The sequence below is a fragment of the Nelusetta ayraudi genome, unplaced genomic scaffold (genome assembly GCF_046127955.1).
Source record: "Nelusetta ayraudi isolate G7.1 ecotype Tasmania unplaced genomic scaffold, CSIRO-AGI_Nayr_v1 ptg000140l, whole genome shotgun sequence".
NCBI classification, from domain to species: Eukaryota; Metazoa; Chordata; class Actinopteri; order Tetraodontiformes; family Monacanthidae; genus Nelusetta; species Nelusetta ayraudi.
The window spans coordinates 218802-237437 of NW_027466190.1; the positions used below are offsets into that span (position 1 = coordinate 218802).

Sequence of the window (18636 nt, forward strand, 5' to 3'; positions counted from 1 at the left end):
TGAAGTTGAAACTAAGTTTTTCCGGAAGAAACGTTGAGTTTGATCAAATTTGGCGCCATTTGATGGCATCACACTTATACACGCCCACTTTTGTGCATAGTTTACGTAGTTCTATGTTTGGGTTGAAATGTTATTTATTTATTTATTTATTTATTTATTTATCTATTTATTTTCAGGGCTCTCTGTCCTTCTCTGTTATTTTCTTCACAGCTTCTTCCAGCTGAGTGACTCACTCACCTACACTTTCACACGTTATATTTAGCTCCACTTGCAGGGTATTAGCTATTAATTAGGAGATGCTCAGATTCCATCAATCAGAGCCCAACCCCTATTAAGTTTTAATCCACTAATCACGGGGTGGGGGGCTCTGAATGACTGGTGCGCTGCTGAAAAGGTCATGGCGGATAGACTTTTTTTTTTGTTATGAAGTCGACAGAAACACAAAACAATATTCTAAAATATGCAAGGTCATGATACTCATTCTGTAGACAGAAAAAAAAGAGAGCACGTCACCCCTGTACTGGCCTCCCTCCATTGGCTTCCTGTACATTTTAGCATTGATTTTAAAATGTTATTGGTTGCTTTTAAGTGCCTAAATGGCCTGGCACCCTCCACAACTTCTGGATGAAGCTCAGGCGAGGCGGGGCTTCGCAGTAGCAGCCCCAAAGCTGTGGAACAAGCTGCCTCTGCATGTCAGACAAACCCCCACTCTGCAGGTGTTCCAATCACACCTAAAGACACTTTTATTCTGTGGCTTTTCAGAAAGAGCACGAGCGACTGTTCTTTTTGACACCGCGTGGCACCATGTATGTTTTTATGTTATTTGTTTGTTTGTTCTGACCTGCACAGCACTTTGGTTCAACTCTGTTGTCTTTTAATTGTGTTCTATAAATAAAGTGGTATGGTGTGGTATCTTCTGTAGAGCGCTTCTTACTGACTGACTATCAGCAGTCACAGAGCCCCCCAGGACAGATCTGTTTATTTTCCTGGAACTCATCAGTAGTGGCTGATGACAGTGGAGAGTAAACACCTAGTGTGCCCCCCCCGTCCTCCCAGAGTATCAGACGTTGTATTATTGCTATATTTGTAGGTGGTGCGCTGACCGGCTACTGTTTCCCTGGTGCTGCTTTGACAGAAACCCAAGCCTGCACAAACTTTGGAGCTAAAAATATCCACCGTCAACTGGGCGTAGGGCGTTGGAGGGTCTTTGACTCTGGAGTTCAGACAAGCTGGCAGCGGGACAATAAAGGGATGGACAGCTGAGGAGGGATACTTTCTAAAGCCGAGGACAGAGGACAGCGACAGCGACAGCGACAGCGGGCGTGGACACACTGCAGCCAGAACTCAGGTCTCCACCGAGTGGAATCCAAGAAGAAAGAACCTCCGACTCAAGATCAGCAGGTCTCAGCGTGATAATGAGCTTCCCTCTTGGCTTCAAGCCTCCATCGGCGGGCAGCTCGGGGCCCGGTGCCGGCCGGGGGGCCACGGTGGAGAACCTTGAGAAGCAGCTGATCTGCCCCGTCTGCCTGGAGATCTTCTCCAAGCCCGTGGTCATCCTGCCCTGCCAGCACAACCTGTGCCGCAAGTGTGCCAACGACATCTTCCAGGTGGGAGCCTCTGTGTGTGTGTGTGTGTGTTACAGGCTTAGACCAGCTTCTAGTCTGCCCCTTCATCTCACCAGCGCCACCCTCCTCTTCCTCCCAGTCGTCCAACCCGCTGGGTCAAACCCGCGGACCCTCCGGCGCCATCATCAGCGGCAGCCGCTTCCGCTGCCCGTCATGCCGCCACGAGGTGGTGCTGGACCGCCACGGAGTCTACGGCCTGCAGAGGAACCTCCTGGTGGAGAACATCATAGACCTCTACAGGCAGCAGGAGTCCTCCAGGTGTCTGTGTGTGAGACAGAGACTTTGTTTTGATTTTTTTTTTTTTTTTTAAATGTATGTTAGAACCTTTAGGGCAGTAGGTGCAGAACAAGGGCTTATTATAGAAGGGTAAAGCATGTGGAGTCAAGTTCTATCATTTATTTAATTGGGGGTAAAATAACAGAATCACAGATCTGGGAGTTGCTTAAGTCACGGATGAAACCAAATCTTCATGGATAAAGAGGTCCCTGGATTGGATCCAATAGACTGTGGGTCAGTCGAGTGTCTGTTTGTGGATCATTGGCCTGGAAAAATGTTTACTCCTGAAATCAATCTGTAGTATGTTATTGTAGTTTCGATTTCCACCAGTAGATGGCAGTGTTACCTTCCGTTACTGATGACCTCCTGCATCGTTTCCACATTTCTTCCAGGGCAGGAGATACCAGCGCTTTTGACTTAGTTTACACTAGTTTACATGACATTGGGACGCCTGTTTTTGTCAATTTAAAGTTCCATAAGTCCACCTGATTTCATTTCAGGGGGGAAACAAGAAGAAAAGCTTAAATAATTTTGTCTTTGCCTTGTCCGCGAATGCCATTAGAAGATATTATAGGTCTGTTTTTTTTCAGTTAGAGAAAAACTTTGTCTTGTCAGATCTACTTCTGAACCTTCAGAACCTCCAAGAAGAGACGCAGCTGCTCGGTTTTTCAGAGGCTCTCAAACTCAACGACTTCCATGCGTCTCAATTTGTAATTGTTGCTTCCAGCTCCAGATTAGAACCTGCCTGTGGTCGCTCTCGCCGCTCTGCAAATGTTTTCTGACTTCTTGTAGTGTTGCATCTCGGTAATTAATGTGTGGACGGTGTTTTTTTTTTTTTGTCATGACTCAGCCGTAGGCTCTGTCAGAGACACCTACGTCAGAGAACAACGGGCTGTCCATTGTTTCTGTCAAGCGGGTTGATGAGCCAACAGCACCACTCATCAGGTCCACTGTGGATGGACAGTGATGTTTTGTTGCTGTAATTTTTTTTTTTTATTATTATTATTATTATTTTTTTACATCCAATAATATCTGCAAGTATGTTTGGCATCAAGAGATTCACACTTTGTAAGCTGCCATTTACAAATCGGTCAGAAAAAAAAAGTGTGAAACTGCACAGATTTTGCACATTTCTGTTTTGTTTTTGTTTTTTTTTTCATTTCCTGGCACCACAAGAGTAAAGGACTGTGAGGTGTGACAGTTGTGCGTTCGTTTCAGCCAGCGAAGGAGAGGCGAGCCGTGCCAAACCCTTGGCGTAGTTCCTCCATCGTCAACCGACGTCAGCGCACGTCAGGAATAATAAGATGATTTTGCAATGCAGGAGATGCTGCCAAGTTTTGTGGACACTTTGCCACGAGCCCGTAGAAAATCCATTTAGGTTTTTGGCTGGAGCAGCGGTGGAAGAGCATTAAAATGATGGCCAATAAAAAAGAAGGAGCTTTTTATGTATATGAAAAATAAATGTCTTCCTGAGGCCCCGTTGATTTGGTGGACATGAAAATCAAATCGTTAACCTCCCCTGTCAACTTTAATGTTCAACTGAGCTGCAGCTTAGATTTCACCCTCTGAACTCGGGCTCGTCCATCTTGCCAAACTCCAGCAGGCGCTTGTTATCCAGCTCGGGGCTGCAAACTGCACTTGGAAGCTCCTTGAAAAAAAGACAAAGATGAAATGCGGGTCACATACATACCGGACAGGGACAGGCGAGTCCAGCTGGAGCGACCTGGTGAAACCGGCGGTAGAAAAACATTGGACCGGTTCTACTGGAAGCGGATGCAAACTGTTATTTCGGGGCTCTTTACCAGACGGATGACTCAGGAAAGCGTGAAGGGTCAGGTTGAAGCATCTCAAGGTGCATCACCTACCACCTACAGCAAGTCTTGTTTTACAATGTCTGAGGAGGAACCATCCACGAGCTGTCCACAAACCTTCGAGGATTTACTGAAACACCTTTCTGAAACCTCCGCTCTGTTTGTTCGCAGGTCGTCTGCTGCGAAGGCCGAGCAGCAGCAGCAGCAGCAGCAGCAGCAGCAGCAGCTGATGTGCGAGGAGCACGAGGACGAGAGGATCAACATCTACTGTGTCTCCTGCCAGACGCCCACCTGCTCCATGTGCAAGGTGTTCGGGGAACACAGGGACTGCGAGGTGGCGCCGCTGAGCAGCGTCTACCTGAGCAGGAAGGTAGAGACGCTGCGCTGCCCCCTTCACATCCAGGAGCGTTGAGATCTTTACGCAGATTCAAAGACAGAAGGTCCAGTCCATTGTTGGGGGTTTTCTTGTCTTGATTTAAGAAAGTCCAAAATAATATCGGTTATCCATTGAAGGAACCCTGCACATGGTGACTGTGCCACCTACAGGTCAGCTAGGGTACTACAGCGGCTCCGCTTTGCATTCAGACGGCTGCGATGGCGGCGGCGGCGGCGTGATCGAGCAGTTGGCTCCGCTGACATTTGGGTGGCGGCCTCTCCATCTCCCACTCGGCCCTCTGACTCACTCATCTGAAATGTAGATGAGCTCTGGTGAAAAGCTGCAGCCGCTCCTCAGGAAGGTTAATCAAGCGAGGCCGGAACCAGGACCTGGCCGACAGGTTTAATCTGCTGGCGGGCCAGAACATTTTGTTACAGCTGCACCTCGGGGACCACGGCGCCGCCACTGTGCGTACGGACGCCTCCATACAGCAGTGCAACAACAGCGTCACGTCACACATGCTAAGCAGATGCAAGCTGGGTGACTCACGCCGCTGATGACTGATGGCTCGCGCAAACGAGTCACTTTCTGTTCAGCACCGGCACCGTAACTTCTATATTTAACTTTTGAATAACAGGAAGTGTGAAAATATATACTTTTTTGGGGGGGACTGATATTCAAACATTGATTACAAATCAGTCATGGTGATGTTTATGGTGAAGGTTTTATTAGGGGAGTTGCCAAAAGAAATGACAATAATTGTTGTAATAATTTCTAGTTAACAGCTAAAAGATGCACACAGAGTGCTTTAGGACACACACACACACACACACACACACACACACACTTGTGATGAAATGTATTACAATGGCCCCTTGAGATATGGTTATTTCTGCGCTGTAGTTCCTTCAGCTTCTCAGGAGAATTTCTTCAGTTTTTTTGTAGAGGTGAAGCTACAAAAATTTAAATGCAATTTTTTTTTTTTTTTTTTTTAAAGATGCTAAATGTTAAATCTTACTGTTGCTGGTTTTCACAGACAGAGTTGAGTGACGGCATCGCCATCCTGGTCGGCAGTAACGACCACATCCAGGCGCTGCTCTCCCAGCTGGAGGTGGTCTGCCACGTCACCGAGGTCACACACACACACATTAACTCACACACACACACACACACACACACACAGTAACTCACACAGAGCGGTCCACCCTCAGGAGAACGGCCAGCGACAGAGGGAGCAGCTGGACAGGCGTTTCGCCGCCCTGGTGGCCATCCTGGAGGAGCGCAAGCAGGAGCTGGTGGGGCTGATCACCCGCGAGCAGGACGACAAGCTCACGCGCCTCCGCGGACTCATCCGCCGCCACGGAGACGACCTGGAGGCGGCGGTGACCCTGGTGGAGACGGCCATCCGGGCGCTGGAGGAGCCGCACATGTCCGTGTTCGTACAGGTGGGCGGAGCTCCTCGCCTGATTGGACGGTTTCTGGGGCTTTGAGTGAGGAAGACGAAAAGTCAAATCAAGTCAAGGTGACACTGAGTGTGTGTGTGTGTGTGTGTGTGTGTGTGTGTGTGTGTGGGTGCAGACAGACAGAGCCTCAGGTGTCGTCGCTTTACCCTGTTAAGCCCTTTACAGCAGGTTTTAAACACACAGCAGGAAAACCTGGCGGCCGACTTCAGTTCTGCAAAATTGTGTTTTATATCCTGACAGACTGTTGGCTCACAGAGCCGCAGCGCAATGTGATTAACTTAAACGTCTTTCCTTCCCTTCCGTCTGTCTGTCTGTCTGTCTGTCTGTCCTCTCTCCTCTCAGAGCGCCGACGTCATCCTGGAAAAGTAAGTCGAGCGCTGGTGTTTTCCAGCAACGATCCGTGTCTCCGTCCTGTCACCTGCTGCGTTTACATGAACCCTAGAATCGCGCAAAACCTAAACAATAAAAAAACAGCAAAACTTGGGGAAAAAAACCTCTGAAATATGGATAAAAGGTTTTCCGAATTACAGCTCATGCGCTTCACACCATTCAACAGGAACACCTGCCAATCGCAACTGTACTTTACTCTACGAAATTATCGCACGATTGAAATATTGCTTTTTATTTTGCGAAAAACTGCCATGGAAACACACGAGTGAAAAACTCTCAACTTGGTTTGCTCAATCGGTTATCTGCCTTTTGTGATGTCACAAAGGGGGCAGGTGAGCAACAGCCCATCCCTCCTCACCATTGCTCAGCCGGGTGTTGGCTCCGCCCTCTCAGGCTGTCTGCTTTCCACATCCGCTTCCAAGCGTGTGGAGGATGCCAACAAAGCATCACTTTTAAGCAGGAGGCAGCAAACAGAGGGCTAAATGCTGCATTTCCTGCAGAGCTGAAAGAGTTTTTTTTTAGAGAATTATCCACATGAAGCTTCTCCACTGGAAAATCTCAGCAGTCTTTGTAGAATCCTCTGCTAAAATAATCCGCATGCCTTCATGCCGAGATGAGACCATTGGACTTTAGTGGATGTGCAGTGTTGTGCAGCGTTGTGCAGTGTTGTGCAGCGTTGTGCAGTGTTGTGCGGCGGCAGCAGGACAGCGTGTGCCGGTGCGGTTTGTCCCCGTGCTCACTCAGCCGTTCGTCGGACATTTAGTCGTTTTGCATGAATTATGCAGCGGATCGGATCGGAAATTGCTGTCGTCACTCGAACAGCCACTTGGGGAAACGGTGGGAAAAGCGCTGAGCAGGTTTTTATTTACCAGCCACACCGACGCAAAAGAGTTCCGACTTAGGAGCACACTTTTGAAATGAAAGAAAATCGAGCAAAGTGGAAAGTCTTCACTACCTGGAGATTGTGTTGGATGTCACTGCCATCTTTGTCTCTGCAGGATGGCGGCAGCAGCCCGAGGCTCCAGCGCCGAGCGTCCGGAGCCCGGCTTCGAGAGCATGAGCCACTTCGTCCTGGACACGGAGCAGCTGGTCGTCACGCTGGAGAACATGGACTTCAGCTCAGGTGACCAGAACCAGAACCAGGGAACCCCCGCTGGAGGGAGAGGAAGATGGAAGAGAGATGAAGAGGCTGTGAGTGGCTCCTTCACGTCTTTGTGTGGCCTCTTTCTTCAGGTGCCAACGACGGCGACAGTGACGACAGCGAGGAAGGGTCAGAGGTCGACTTCACCTCCAGGTAGGAAGAACCGGACAGTTTCGACTTAAATCTATCAAAGGCTGAAAACATTCAATTTGGCTGAAAGGGTTTGAACAGACAAGATTTTTAAATGTAACTCCAGCATATTTAGCCCACTGTTTACAGCCTCCTGCTGAAAGTGATGCTTTATTGGACATCTCACATGTTTGGAGGGGGATAAGTAGAGGGCGGAGCCAACACCTGGTGAAAGAAGCAAAAGAGGGAAGGTGGGCTGTGAACAGAAGCTGCGTTTCCACGACAGTGTTTCGCAAAATAAAAGCCATATTTCTAAAATTTCGACAAAGTGCAGTTGCGATTTGCGGGTGTGTCCATTGTGAAGCGCAGCAGCCGTGATTTTTGAAAAATCACGCGGGACGAGATTTTAACAACAAAGCATGACTTTTTATCCGCAGGCAGCAAACAGAGGGCTAAATACAGCATCTCCTGCCACTCCTGTTCTCCTCTCCTCCAGGTCCTCGCTGCCCTCCTGAGATGCAAATATAGACGCCGGCCGTAATCCTCCGGAAGGAATCCACGCCAGTGAGGGCGGCATGGGAGGAGAAATTACATTAAATGAAATAAATAAATAAATAATAACAAAAGAGCCTACGGGCACCGGCGATGGAATCTTTATGTAGATGATCCATCTGCAGCGGTGACGACTGCAGGGCAGCCTCGGCACCGGTATCCTCCTCCCTCCCTCCCTCCCTCCCTCCCACCCCTTTACCTTTTGTTTGGCGAAATAAATAGCCGCTGCATTGTGCCACATTGTGTCCCCTGGCAGGAAGCGGGTGGGGTGGATTTAGAACTGCGGGAGTGAAACCGTTCCCGCCTTCGTGCGTGTCCTCGGGATTTAAAAGGCCTTATTTAGCAGCAGCAGCAGCAGCAGCAGCAGCAGCAGCAGCAGCGCCACAGCCTGTGAAAGTGCTGGTGCGGATGACAACTGGTGGCATCTGGAAAGTGAAAAAGTCTGTCAGATGCAGCGACGCTGGTGAAAAGGTTCGTAGTGGTTGCAGGACAATGATTGAGTGTAAACTGAGAGTGAACAGGGGGCCCGGTGAGTGGACAGTTGAAGGACGAAAAGCACTGCTGGCTTTACTGGCACAGTTTAAAGGCGCAGTGCGTGAGATTTAGCGGCACCAAGTGGCCAGAAAGCAAATTACAACCGATCCCTCACTGGGGGAAGAAAACCCCCCCGCCCTGCCCCCCCGGAGCAGATCCACATTCAAAGCTATTGGGCGTGGGCTTTATGAATAGATAGACGCTTATTATCAGCCAATGAGAATGCAGCAGCTAATAAATGTTTTTTGTGTTTTAATGACAACTGATGTTTTTTTTTTCATTTGCTTTTTTCAATTGAACAAACTACGCTTTGGAATGTCGATGAATCACTCGGCTTATTAACACAAAATGTTTGAAACTTTTTTTAACATCTAGTTTTACTTTTTATGCAGAGAATCGAAATTGAATAAAAGATTTACAAAATAAACTCGTCGGTTGTGCCTCAGTTTTTGAAGTTTTATGTCCATTTATTGGGTGATTCCCCCCCCTTCCCCCCCCCAGCCTGGACACTTGTGAAGCGGTGAATCACGCTGCCGCTCGGTTGTAACTGGCAATCAAACAGATTTGTGTCTGTGTTTGAGTCAGTGATGCGTTTGGTCTTTCAAATTGGGACGGAAACTTGAATGTGTGCAGTGAACGGTTCGCTGTGACACTGGTTTGTCATTGAGCACGCACACACACACACACACACACACTCACTCACACACACACTCACACACACTGAGGGTGGTAGGTTGGAAGCAGCAGCAGCAGCAGCAGCCGCAGCAGCAGCAACACGTCCACAGCTTGGACTGAGTCACGCAAACAAAACAGAGCTGGAGGCCATTTGGACTCTTCTGACTGTTTCGTCTCTGATTGTAAAGTTGAACGAGTTCATTGGCGGAAAGTCGGAAACTTCAGAGCTGGAAACAATCCCACCGGTGAGGATCATCGTGTTTGGAATGGGAGCGTGGAGGATTTGTTCAGTCTGCCTCATACCGGTGATGTTTTGTCAACCCACTGGAGGAGCTGCTGTGTGTTTGTGTGTGTGTGTGTTTTTTTTTCCAGACTGGTGGTGGCGCTCACGATGCAACAAGACTTGTGGAAATGTGAAAGCTATTTTTACGCTATTTTATTATAAATATATATATATATTTTTTTAATATATATATTTTTGTGCGGGAAGATTCTCAACGAGACTGAAAATTGGAAATAATTTCTAAATTGCACGTGCTTTTTGCGCCATGTAAAACATAAAACTCGTTTGTGTGCACCACCAGTCAAACGTTTGGACTGCCCCCTGTGAATGAAGGCGTGTCCAAACTTTTGACTGGTCGTGTATTTCAGTTACACTTCAGTTACACGACACGGAGCAGGGAGACCGGAAGACACCCGGAAGAAAGAGGATCAGCCGCGCGACCATAAACAGGAAGTCAGGGTTCGCCCATGTTTTTATTCACGGTAGGAAAATGTGGACAAACTTCTGATCAAACCATAAAAACATAGAAATGATGAGACTTTTTTTTTTTTTTTTTTTTTCAAGTGATTGTTGTTGTTGTTGTTGTTGTTGTTGTTGTTGTTTTTTGCATCGGATGACTCGCAGCGAACAACTCTGCTCGCATCCGGATGACTGAGGCTCCAGAAACAAAAACACTCGACGATGCTTGATGGAGTCCCGGCGGAGGCGCCGCATTCACCGCAAGTCCTGCGCACGGATGGAGGAGGAGGAGGAGGACGGGTGGGGTGGGGTGGGGTGGACGGGACGGGACGCAGGTGGAGGTTTCAGGTGAAAGTTCACTTTCCCAGACAGTCTTTAGATGGCACGTGAGAAGAGAAGAGGGGCTTTTACGCGCGTAAAAAAAAAAAAGAAATGACTCACACACACACACACACACTCGGCGCGTACACACTTGGACTTGGAGTCAGGGGTCTCGCACGCGCCTCCTCTACTTGCCCACCTCGTCGAGCACCTTGCGGTTGAGCAGCGCGCGCTCCCGCTGGCTCTCCACCTTGGCCATCTGGATCATATTCCTGAGCAGGTGGAAGGTCAGGTCGATGGACAGCGGCGGCTCCTCGCTGCGCTTCAGCAGCAGCAGCCGCGCCGCCGCTGCCCTCACCGCCTCCTCTTCATCCTCCTCCTCCTCCTCTTCCTCTTCTTCAGGAGTCGGCAGCAGCCGCAGAGGTTCCTGGGTCCTCCTCTGGAGTGCCCTCATCATGTTCTCGCCCAGAAGCTCCATGCCTGCTGCTCCCAGGAGCCTCTGGTCCAGCGGCTGCTGCTGCTGAGGGACCAGGTCCAGGAGGCTGCTCCTGCTGCTGCTGCTGCTGTCGTCCAGCCAGCCGGGGAGGGAGCGCGGTCTGCCGGCGGCAGGCCGGAGGTGCGAGAAGAGGAGAGCCGAGGAGAGGAGCAGCAGGAGGGGGAAGGGCTTCATGTCCTGCGGGGCGGAGGAGCGGAGACCTTCTCACAGTTCGGCACAAGACGCACCGTTTTTACGCACGGACTGGGTGTCAAGTTTTCACCTCTCAGGCGCCAATTAAAACGCATGAAGTAAATTAAAGCTTATTCATTTATTTAGATCCGATCACGTCTCTGATTTCATTTGCGTTAAACCTTGCTCTATTTTTTTTTTTATTCAACTACTAGACGATGTTTTTTGATTAAGGAAAAACTGATCTTAGCAGATAAGGACAAACTTTACGCAGAGAAAACGTAAAAATAAAAAACAATATCAGTTGTATCTGCATGCACACAGAAATGAAAGTTAAACTTTCAAACTTAAAACTGTGCAAAAAGAAAGCAACTAGAACTCACGCTGATCCTCTCCAGGAGCTGCAGCTGATTCTGGGTGTTGTGCCGGTGGGCTGTGGGCTGTGATCCGGGTCGGACGAGTCCCTGTGAGCGGCGACTGCAGGAGGTGGAGGACGGTGGGGTTTTATACATCCAGCCTGCTGCTTTGACGTCAATGCGAGCGACAGAGTCGCCGGGTTTGGAAGGTGGACAACTTTGGTGATGATGATGATGATGATGATGATGATGATGATGATGATCGTCCTGCAGGAGAGCAAACAGTCAAGGATGCTGACTCTTTCTTTCCCAAACCAATCAGCTTCTTCTCACTCCTTTTCGAATATACGTTTTTCCCCCCACTTTATTCTGTTTGTTTTTTTTTTTAAATTGCTTTACATTCGAAATTTCAATCAATCAATCAATCAATCAGTGAGGTTAGTAACTGGTAGAAGCCAAGTACCAACGGAATCAACGGAAATGTGAGGAAGCAAAAGAAGGAGCTGTCCTTGGTGCTGAACACTGAAGGTCCCACGGTGCAAAATTCACTTCAGCAGTGTCTCTGCGTGTCCATCTTGTCAGTGAAGCCACCAAGAGGTCCTTCCTTCACTCCTTCTGCTTCCTAGACTTTTCCATATGTGACCTAAAACACAAACAAAAGCAAAAAAAATCTCTGAAAGATTTAAATAATATCCACATTTTGCAAAAAAAATTAGGGCGTTTAAATGACAGCAAAGACAATTGCAACATGAGATTTAATGTCATCTAAAAACATGCAAGTGTTGAAAGTCACAGCTGACCAACGCTAAATAACTATATATCTGCCATAGCAGAATTTCTTTTTGACCCCAAACACCAACTGGGAGGTCGTAATTAAAACCAAAAGCAAGACGAGCAGAAAAAAAATCCCTGACAACCAAACAGAAGTAAAGACTCGAGTCAGTCAGAGTTTAGCTGAAGAGTGCAGGGACTCAGCGTCAGGTTCCGTCAGTCAAACATTCCCCCTTCCCACGCAAACATCAGCTCCGTCACGCCTCACGTAGAGGTTGGTGGAGCGCTGACGAGTTTGCACCGTCTCCTAATTACCTTCAGTCCGACGTAAAGGCGCTGCGAAGCTTCTGGCGCCAAATCAGGAAGAGTCGGCAGCGTCCCCTCCAGGGCAGAGTGGCTATTTGGCACATTTTCAGCCGCTTCGTCAGATGTCTTTTGCTTGCTATCCCCAGATGGAGCCAAAGTGTGTGTGTGTGTGTGTTAAATGTGTGCAGTGAATTTGGTTGACAGCCGACTTAGCAAACAAACCCCACACAGCCAAAGATCATTTGGCTGCAGAAGTGGGCGAGGTCAAACACACCAGTGACATCATCCCGTGTCAAACTTTATTGGCTCAAATTCCAGAGATTGTTTCAACATTTTAATTATTCAAAGAAAATAAATGCCCAAGCATGAAAAAAAAAACAAAACACACTGACACCGGGTGCTTCTGAAAGTCCATGAGAGTATTTGGTCGTTCCACTGTTGATTTTGTGACACCACTCAATACAACTAAGTGTGGAGTTGGAAGAAAAAAATGTGATGGAAAGTAAATTCCAATCTCATGTTGAAATGAGAGGTCAAGTGTAACCGCTGTGTACAAGAGGTAGTTTGCTTGTAGCATTCGGTGGCTACAAAGTGACAGCGTCATCATTTTCAGGTGGTAATGTGCAATTATTAACCTTCAAAAATTATGTTTTAATCAAAACAACCAAAAAAAGATGAAAATCTATTTTATGAGGCTATGTTTCTTTTTTTTCCAGTTTCGGCAAACATTTCGGCAACAGTTTTTTTTTTCTTTCTTTTCTTACATAAAGCTTTCATTTAATAAGTGTCTGGATTTCTTCCAGAATTTGGAATTTCTAAATGTTAAAGGCAGCCGCCTCATTTTTTTTTAAAAGGCAATTCTGTGGAGAGGATCTAATGAAGCTAAAGTAAAACTGTACCGAGTAGTGAAAAGAAAAGAAAAGAAAAGAAAAATCTTCATTAGACAAACACTGCTGGAGTCGGAGGACGTCAGCGATGTGCGGAGACAGCGGAGCTGACGACTGATCGTCACGTCAGGTAGCGAGGACGGACCAGACGTCGTCGGCTCTGCAGCCGCGAGGGGTCGGACCCATTCTATCAACGTCTATTAATACACACTTTGAGAGAAAGGAGAAAAAGAAAGAAAAAAAAAAACATCTCTGAAGAAGTTTTGACTTCCAAGTGTGAGATTTGTCACTCGCAGTTTGACAAGTTCCCTCCATCGCCACACGGATGACTCAGTCCACGCTTTCCTTTTTTGTTCTTTTCCTTCGTCGTCGTTTTCATCGTCGTCATCGTCGTCATCGTACCCCAGCTCACATCTTATTGGCCTTCCAGGTCAGATACGAGTTCCAACCAACAGCAACAATCTGGACCACGGCAAGCCTGCAGGGGGAGGGGGTGGACGGGTGGGGGTGGTGGGGGGGGGTGAAACACAACCGTGAGAACACACAGCCTGTGAGCTTGTTTAAAATTGGACTTGTCGTCGCTAAGACTGGATGTTACGAAAGAGGACTAGGGCCGCAAAAAGATAATTTTTTTTTTTTTTTAAATCATTGTTTCCATTTCAAGACAAAAGTCAAAATTTCCTGAAAAATTGAAATTTTGAGAATTAAGCCAAAATTTTGAGATTAAAGTCAAAATTTCATGATTAAGTCTTTATTTATAGTCGACTTTATTCACAAAATTTCAACTTAAAAGTCAAAAGGGAACTTTAAAATTAAAAAAAAAAAAAAAATCTTCTTCTGGCCCTCGTCCTGTTTCGCAGGCTGGTGCGTGGATAAGAGTGGTGGTAAAAGAACCAACCGGTGGTGCAGCGGAATAAAGTAGAAGTTTGCGATCTGGACCGGCGGCCACAGCTGCAAGACAAAACAAGAGAGACTGGTGATGCTTCATCAGACCTGACGGACCAAGCTGGAAATTAAATTCAAAGAACTCACGTAGTAGTTTGAGATGAGAGCGTCGCTGTAGTCCTGCAGGAGGAGAGACGGGGGGGGGGAGAGACAGCATGTGAGCAACTTTAGTTTGTGATTTTTTTTTTTCTTTCTGGTGCAGCTCCAAACTTCCCGCCTCAGTTTGCATTTTCACTCAGTCAGACAGTTTTACCCATCAGGCAACAGCTGAACCCCTCCCCCCCCCTCTGAGTGAGGGATGGTGATGAGCCCCAACGCCAGTTGGTGAGAAGTCAGTCCAAAGAGTCGAGAGGGTTTTTATGGCCCTGAACTAATAAAGAAAGTGACTCAACTTTTTTTTTATCAAGTGTGTGTTTAAAATGATTGAAATTCCCCTTCAGTTGTTATCAGGTCGTTAGAAAGTGTTTCCTCTGCAGCAGACTGAGAAATAATCAATACCATAATAAGACCGTAACCGTAATAAGACATTAATGCAATTGAAAGGAACACCTTTTATCAAATGTAAAGATTCTTACACATTAAAATAATTCTAAATCATTTCTCACACACACACACACACACCCACACCCACACCCACACCCACACACACACACACACACCCACACACACACACACACACACACACACACACACACACACACACACACACACGTCATTTCTTGAAAGGTCACGTCAGCACATAATAAAAAAAAAAACAAGCCAATGTTCCTGTTATTATTATTTTTTCCTTCTTCTTCCATTTATTTTCAAAGTGTTTTTCTAATTATAAGTCAACGAGCCACGTCGCCACCTGAGGGGCCGGGCGGCTGCGTCAGCCTGGGGGTCAGCTGACGCCCCGAGAGGCTGAAGGATCTCACCACAATCTCAAAGTGAAGCGCTCTTCTGTCGGTGAGTCACCCAGTTTCCAGTCACACTACAGAGAAGAGCTTCTAGCTGGTCAGACTGAGACCGAGCCAATCAGCTTCCTTTGAGGAGAAAAGAGGCGGAGCCAGCAGCCACAGAAAGCTGCGTCCGGGCAGGGAAGAAATCTGATTGGTCCGATTTTCCCACAATGGAAGATTTACATAAAAAAGCAAATCCGGAGGTATTTTATCCGCTGCGTCCGATTATAAACGATTTCACACAAAATTCAGAGACTTTGAAATTTGAAAACAAAACAAAAACAAAAACAAATCCTCTCATTCCCTTCACCGACCCAAAGCCCCTCCCCTCGGCGCCAGGCGTCGGCGTGCACGAGCGACGGCTCTGCCATTTGTTCTCCGTCCTCTCTGACATTTACCACTTTGGCCTTTTCGGCTCGCCGGCGCCTCCTGTTTGTAAATAATTGATGGCGCCGCCCAGCTGCATGTTGGGTAAGCACGGCGGCGGCCGACGTTTGAGCAGCTGACACACACACACACACACACACACACACACACACACACACACACACACACACACACACACACACACACACAGAGAGGAATGAGTCACGGCAGCTATTTCCTCTCTGCCCTCCATCACAGGAAATAGATTCTAATAATAATAACAGCGTTGATAAAACTGATCATGGGAGGTCGAGTCGAGCACCGGAGGTCAGACACTTCACCTGCCACGCAAAACAAACTTCCTCACGCCGCCATCTCATTGGCTCTCACCCCCCCCTCACCCCCTCCCCTTGGTTTTCTTTTTTCTTTTTTTTTTTTTTAAAAAGGAGGCTCTAGAGAATTAATATTTTATATATATATATATATATATATATATATATATATATATATATATATATATACGTTATAACGTGATACTGTGACACATCCGCAGCGACTATGTTGTTTTCCCGGGTGTGGAGGTTCTCACCCTCCTCAGCTTAGCCAGGTTCTGCTCCACCGTCAGGCCGTTGAGGGCGCCGGAGAGGCCCAGGAAGGAGGCCAGGAAGACGGGAGCGAAGCACAACTGCAAGAGGAAAACAGAGAGGGACACTGAGCCACGTGCAGCACCTACAGCGCCACCTGGCTGCTGGATTGGAGACGCAGCAGCCGCAGCTGAAACTTACATAAATCATCCGCTATTCAGCCGTGACGCTGAAGATTTAATCTGGGCTCCTGCGCTGCTTGCGCAGCGAGCGGCGCTCATATTTGCAACCATAAATATTTCAGCGCGGTCCACTTGGTCAAGGTAACTAAAGCCCGGTCCACCAGAACACCAGGGGGCAGCGTGATTAACAGGAATAGGTTCCTCTTCTGAGACCGAGGAGGGTTCTAATCAGTTCCTGAGACAGAACTGGAGTCGAAAGTTGCGAGTTCCACACTCACCTGGTCCAGCAACATTTTCTTCATGGCAGAACTTTTCGTGGCTCCTGTCACCAGCCTGTCCAGAACCCGGTACCAGCCGCCAATCACAGGGCCCTTTGAGAAGATGGCAGCAAAGACACAAAAACAACACAATTAGACTTAGAATAATGCTTTTGTGTGTGTGTGTGTGTGTGTCCCAGTATGTGAACACCTCTCAGAATAACGTGATTCCAGCGCGGACGCCCTACTCCCCCCCCCCCCGGCCGGCAGCGATTGTCTTTGAGTCGTTCCATAATTCATAACAACGATCGCTCGGAGCAAAGGAAAAAAAAAATCAGGCCGCAACTATAAATGACGTGGCTGTGATGTCACGAGAGGAACTAGCACAAGCTAGTGCGACACACAAACGAACACAAGGCGGATCTATGAGTGTGTTTTTGTTGGAAGGTTTCTGACAAACACACAGTCGGGCGCACTGTGATCGACGCACAGTCGGCAACACAAATGCTTTCACACAAACGCACAACCCTACCACGAAGACGAATCCGATGCTCATCATCTTGGCCGTGCGCTGCACGTTGTGATGGGCCAATCCCCGTCTCTCAATCAGCTGCTGGGACATGACGTCACCGACGCCCACCAGAGACCCTGAGGGACCAGCAGGTGGCGACGTTTAGCTTCAGAGACGCCGCAAAACCTTTCATCATGCATGTTAGTGTCATGGGTAAAACTAGACGCGGCTGACAAGTCGGCAGCCCCCTGCTGGCTGAGCGGGGAATGGCTGATCGACAGGACAAGGACCAAGCTGAAAAACGTGGCATAGGGAAATGAATGTACTTGTTTTTTTGGTGTTTTTTTTTTTAGCATTTTTTTGTGCATCTTTTCCGCCATAAAACTGTAGAAAAATAGAGAAAATGTGGCAGAGGAAGCCCATAACGATCTGAAGCAACTGAACAACAAAGATCTTGGCCTAAAATGTCAGGGATGAACTAATAAAAGTAGTTGATGCGATGTTGGACACACACTGGCTGAAGAGAAAATGTCAATCGTTGGAGCCTGGTGAGCAATAAATCCAAACATTTCCTGCGAGACGGCGACACTTTGAGAGGCAGTAAAACTGTTGCTTATAAAGTGTCTCATCTCTGGGAGGAAGAAGAAGAGGAAGAGGAGGAAGAGGAAGAAGAAGAAGAAGAAGAAGAAGAAGAAGAAGAAGAAGAAGAAGAAAGTGGCGCAAACGGGTCTTCTTACCTTGTTGTTGAGCTTTGTCTCCATCTAGCGGCGATAAGATGGTACTACAACCGAATGCAGCGCTCTCAAATTGCACATTTCAGGAGATATGGTTGGGAAATAAACTTTTTTCCCCCTTTGAGGCATTTTTCTTTTTTTTTTTAATAGAATATAAGAATGAATGTTGGTATTTTGGTTTTCAATACATTCTTGCACTGAAGGTTTTTGTAAACAGGAGCAGCAGCAGCAGCGTCGATCACCAACCAACTTGTGAGCACGACTAGAACCGCTCGAAATGCAAATATTTGCATTGGCAAGTTAATAACTAAACTGACTAAACAGAAGAAGAACGACAAGAAAAGTTAGTTCCTACCAGCGGTCACGATCTGCACCGTAAGGGGGTATTTGGTCATCAGGGCCTGGTAGGATCTCCACAGACCCGCCATCCTGCTGCCTGGACAGGGGTGGAAACAGAATAAATAGATCGCAACCTGAAGATCATGACCAAACACACACACACACAGCGTGACTCAAATCAATCCCTTAATAAGCTGCGTTAAGGTGCCTATTATGGAGCCGACAGTCAGGTATTTTTAGTCAGACTTTTTAACGGTAAATTCGTTGTGGCAACGTCAAAAATAATAATGATAATAATCTTACGCCGAAATCTGCGATATCTGTGCGCCGAAAACGAAAACAAAAAGTTGTTCAAGGAGATTTTGACTACCTGTAAATCACCTCGATTCTTAACCGAGTTGCTGCTGCTGCTGCTGGTGATGATGATGATGATGATGCCTTCACGTGTCCTCAGCAATTCGGTACATTCAAACTTTTCGATTCTTCATTACGTCACGCGTCTTTTCTGACTGCTGCGTTCAGTCTCAACGACAACAACGCGATGACAAAACTTCGGAGCGTCCCGACTTGAATTGAAAAGTCCAAAAAGTGGAAGAACACAACACAAAACCCCGGCTGGCCCGCTACTGTTTGGAGGACGACAGCCGGGAAAAGCAGCATGAGCTCGGCCAAGTGCGTAATATCCGCTTTGCAAAAAAATGTATGCTGCCCTCTTGTGGGGAACCCCGGTACATACAGGATTTTATTTTTTTTTG

General features: G+C 47.4%; 3 protein-coding genes across 4 annotated transcripts; 1 reads left to right on the forward strand and 2 right to left on the reverse strand.

Annotated features, from left to right (window-relative positions):
• Positions 1-1038: 1038 nt before the first annotated feature.
• Positions 1039-8645, forward strand: trim54 (tripartite motif containing 54). 2 transcript variants are annotated; one of them, XM_076013068.1, is made up of 9 exons: positions 1042-1607; positions 1705-1893; positions 3909-4082; positions 5125-5220; positions 5300-5533; positions 5894-5916; positions 6940-7064; positions 7175-7235; positions 7708-8643. In XM_076013068.1, the coding sequence occupies exons 1-9, from the start codon at positions 1416-1418 to the stop codon at positions 7724-7726; spliced, it is 1113 nt and encodes a 370-aa protein (XP_075869183.1). In that variant the 5' UTR covers positions 1042-1415; the 3' UTR covers positions 7727-8643. The 2 variants fall into 2 exon arrangements, with proteins under 2 accessions (XP_075869182.1, XP_075869183.1); XM_076013067.1 differs by having other exon boundaries at positions 1039-1607; positions 6940-7235; positions 7708-8645.
• Positions 8646-10026: 1381 nt separating this feature from the next.
• On the reverse strand, positions 10027-11381 carry uts1 (urotensin 1). Its single transcript, XM_076013046.1, has 2 exons — positions 11086-11381; positions 10027-10708 (listed from the first exon to the last, which is right to left on the reverse strand). Exons 1-2 carry the CDS (start codon positions 11212-11214, stop codon positions 10223-10225), a joined length of 615 nt encoding a protein of 204 aa, XP_075869161.1. The 5' UTR covers positions 11215-11381; the 3' UTR covers positions 10027-10222.
• A 2022-nt stretch (positions 11382-13403) lies between these two features.
• On the reverse strand, positions 13404-18557 carry mpv17 (mitochondrial inner membrane protein MPV17). The gene is made up of 8 exons (XM_076013024.1): positions 18252-18557; positions 17898-17978; positions 16830-16945; positions 16319-16411; positions 15864-15959; positions 14055-14087; positions 13921-13973; positions 13404-13500 (listed from the first exon to the last, which is right to left on the reverse strand). Exons 2-8 carry the CDS (start codon positions 17968-17970, stop codon positions 13431-13433), a joined length of 534 nt encoding a protein of 177 aa, XP_075869139.1. The 5' UTR covers positions 17971-17978; positions 18252-18557; the 3' UTR covers positions 13404-13430.
• Positions 18558-18636: the final 79 nt, after the last annotated feature.

Excerpts from the sequence above, each read along its gene's own strand:
- trim54 (XM_076013067.1), top strand. The coding sequence starts at position 1,416 with ATGAGCTTCCCTCTTGGCTTCAAGCCTCCATCGGCGGGCAGCTCGGGG. Across the intron at positions 1,608-1,704 it reads GTGCCAACGACATCTTCCAG|TCGTCCAACCCGCTGGGTCA; the intron begins GTGGGAGCCTCT and ends TCTTCCTCCCAG. Across the intron at positions 4,083-5,124 it reads GCGTCTACCTGAGCAGGAAG|ACAGAGTTGAGTGACGGCAT; the intron begins GTAGAGACGCTG and ends TGGTTTTCACAG.
- uts1 (XM_076013046.1), bottom strand. The coding sequence starts at position 11,214 with ATGTATAAAACCCCACCGTCCTCCACCTCCTGCAGTCGCCGCTCACAG. Across the intron at positions 10,709-11,085 it reads AGCTCCTGGAGAGGATCAGC|GACATGAAGCCCTTCCCCCT; the intron begins GTGAGTTCTAGT and ends TCCGCCCCGCAG.
- mpv17 (XM_076013024.1), bottom strand. The coding sequence starts at position 17,970 with ATGGCGGGTCTGTGGAGATCCTACCAGGCCCTGATGACCAAATACCCC. Across the intron at positions 16,412-16,829 it reads GCATCGGATTCGTCTTCGTG|GGCCCTGTGATTGGCGGCTG; the intron begins GTAGGGTTGTGC and ends ATCTTCTCAAAG. Across the intron at positions 14,088-15,863 it reads ACCTGGCTAAGCTGAGGAGG|GACTACAGCGACGCTCTCAT; the intron begins GTGAGAACCTCC and ends CTCCTCCTGCAG.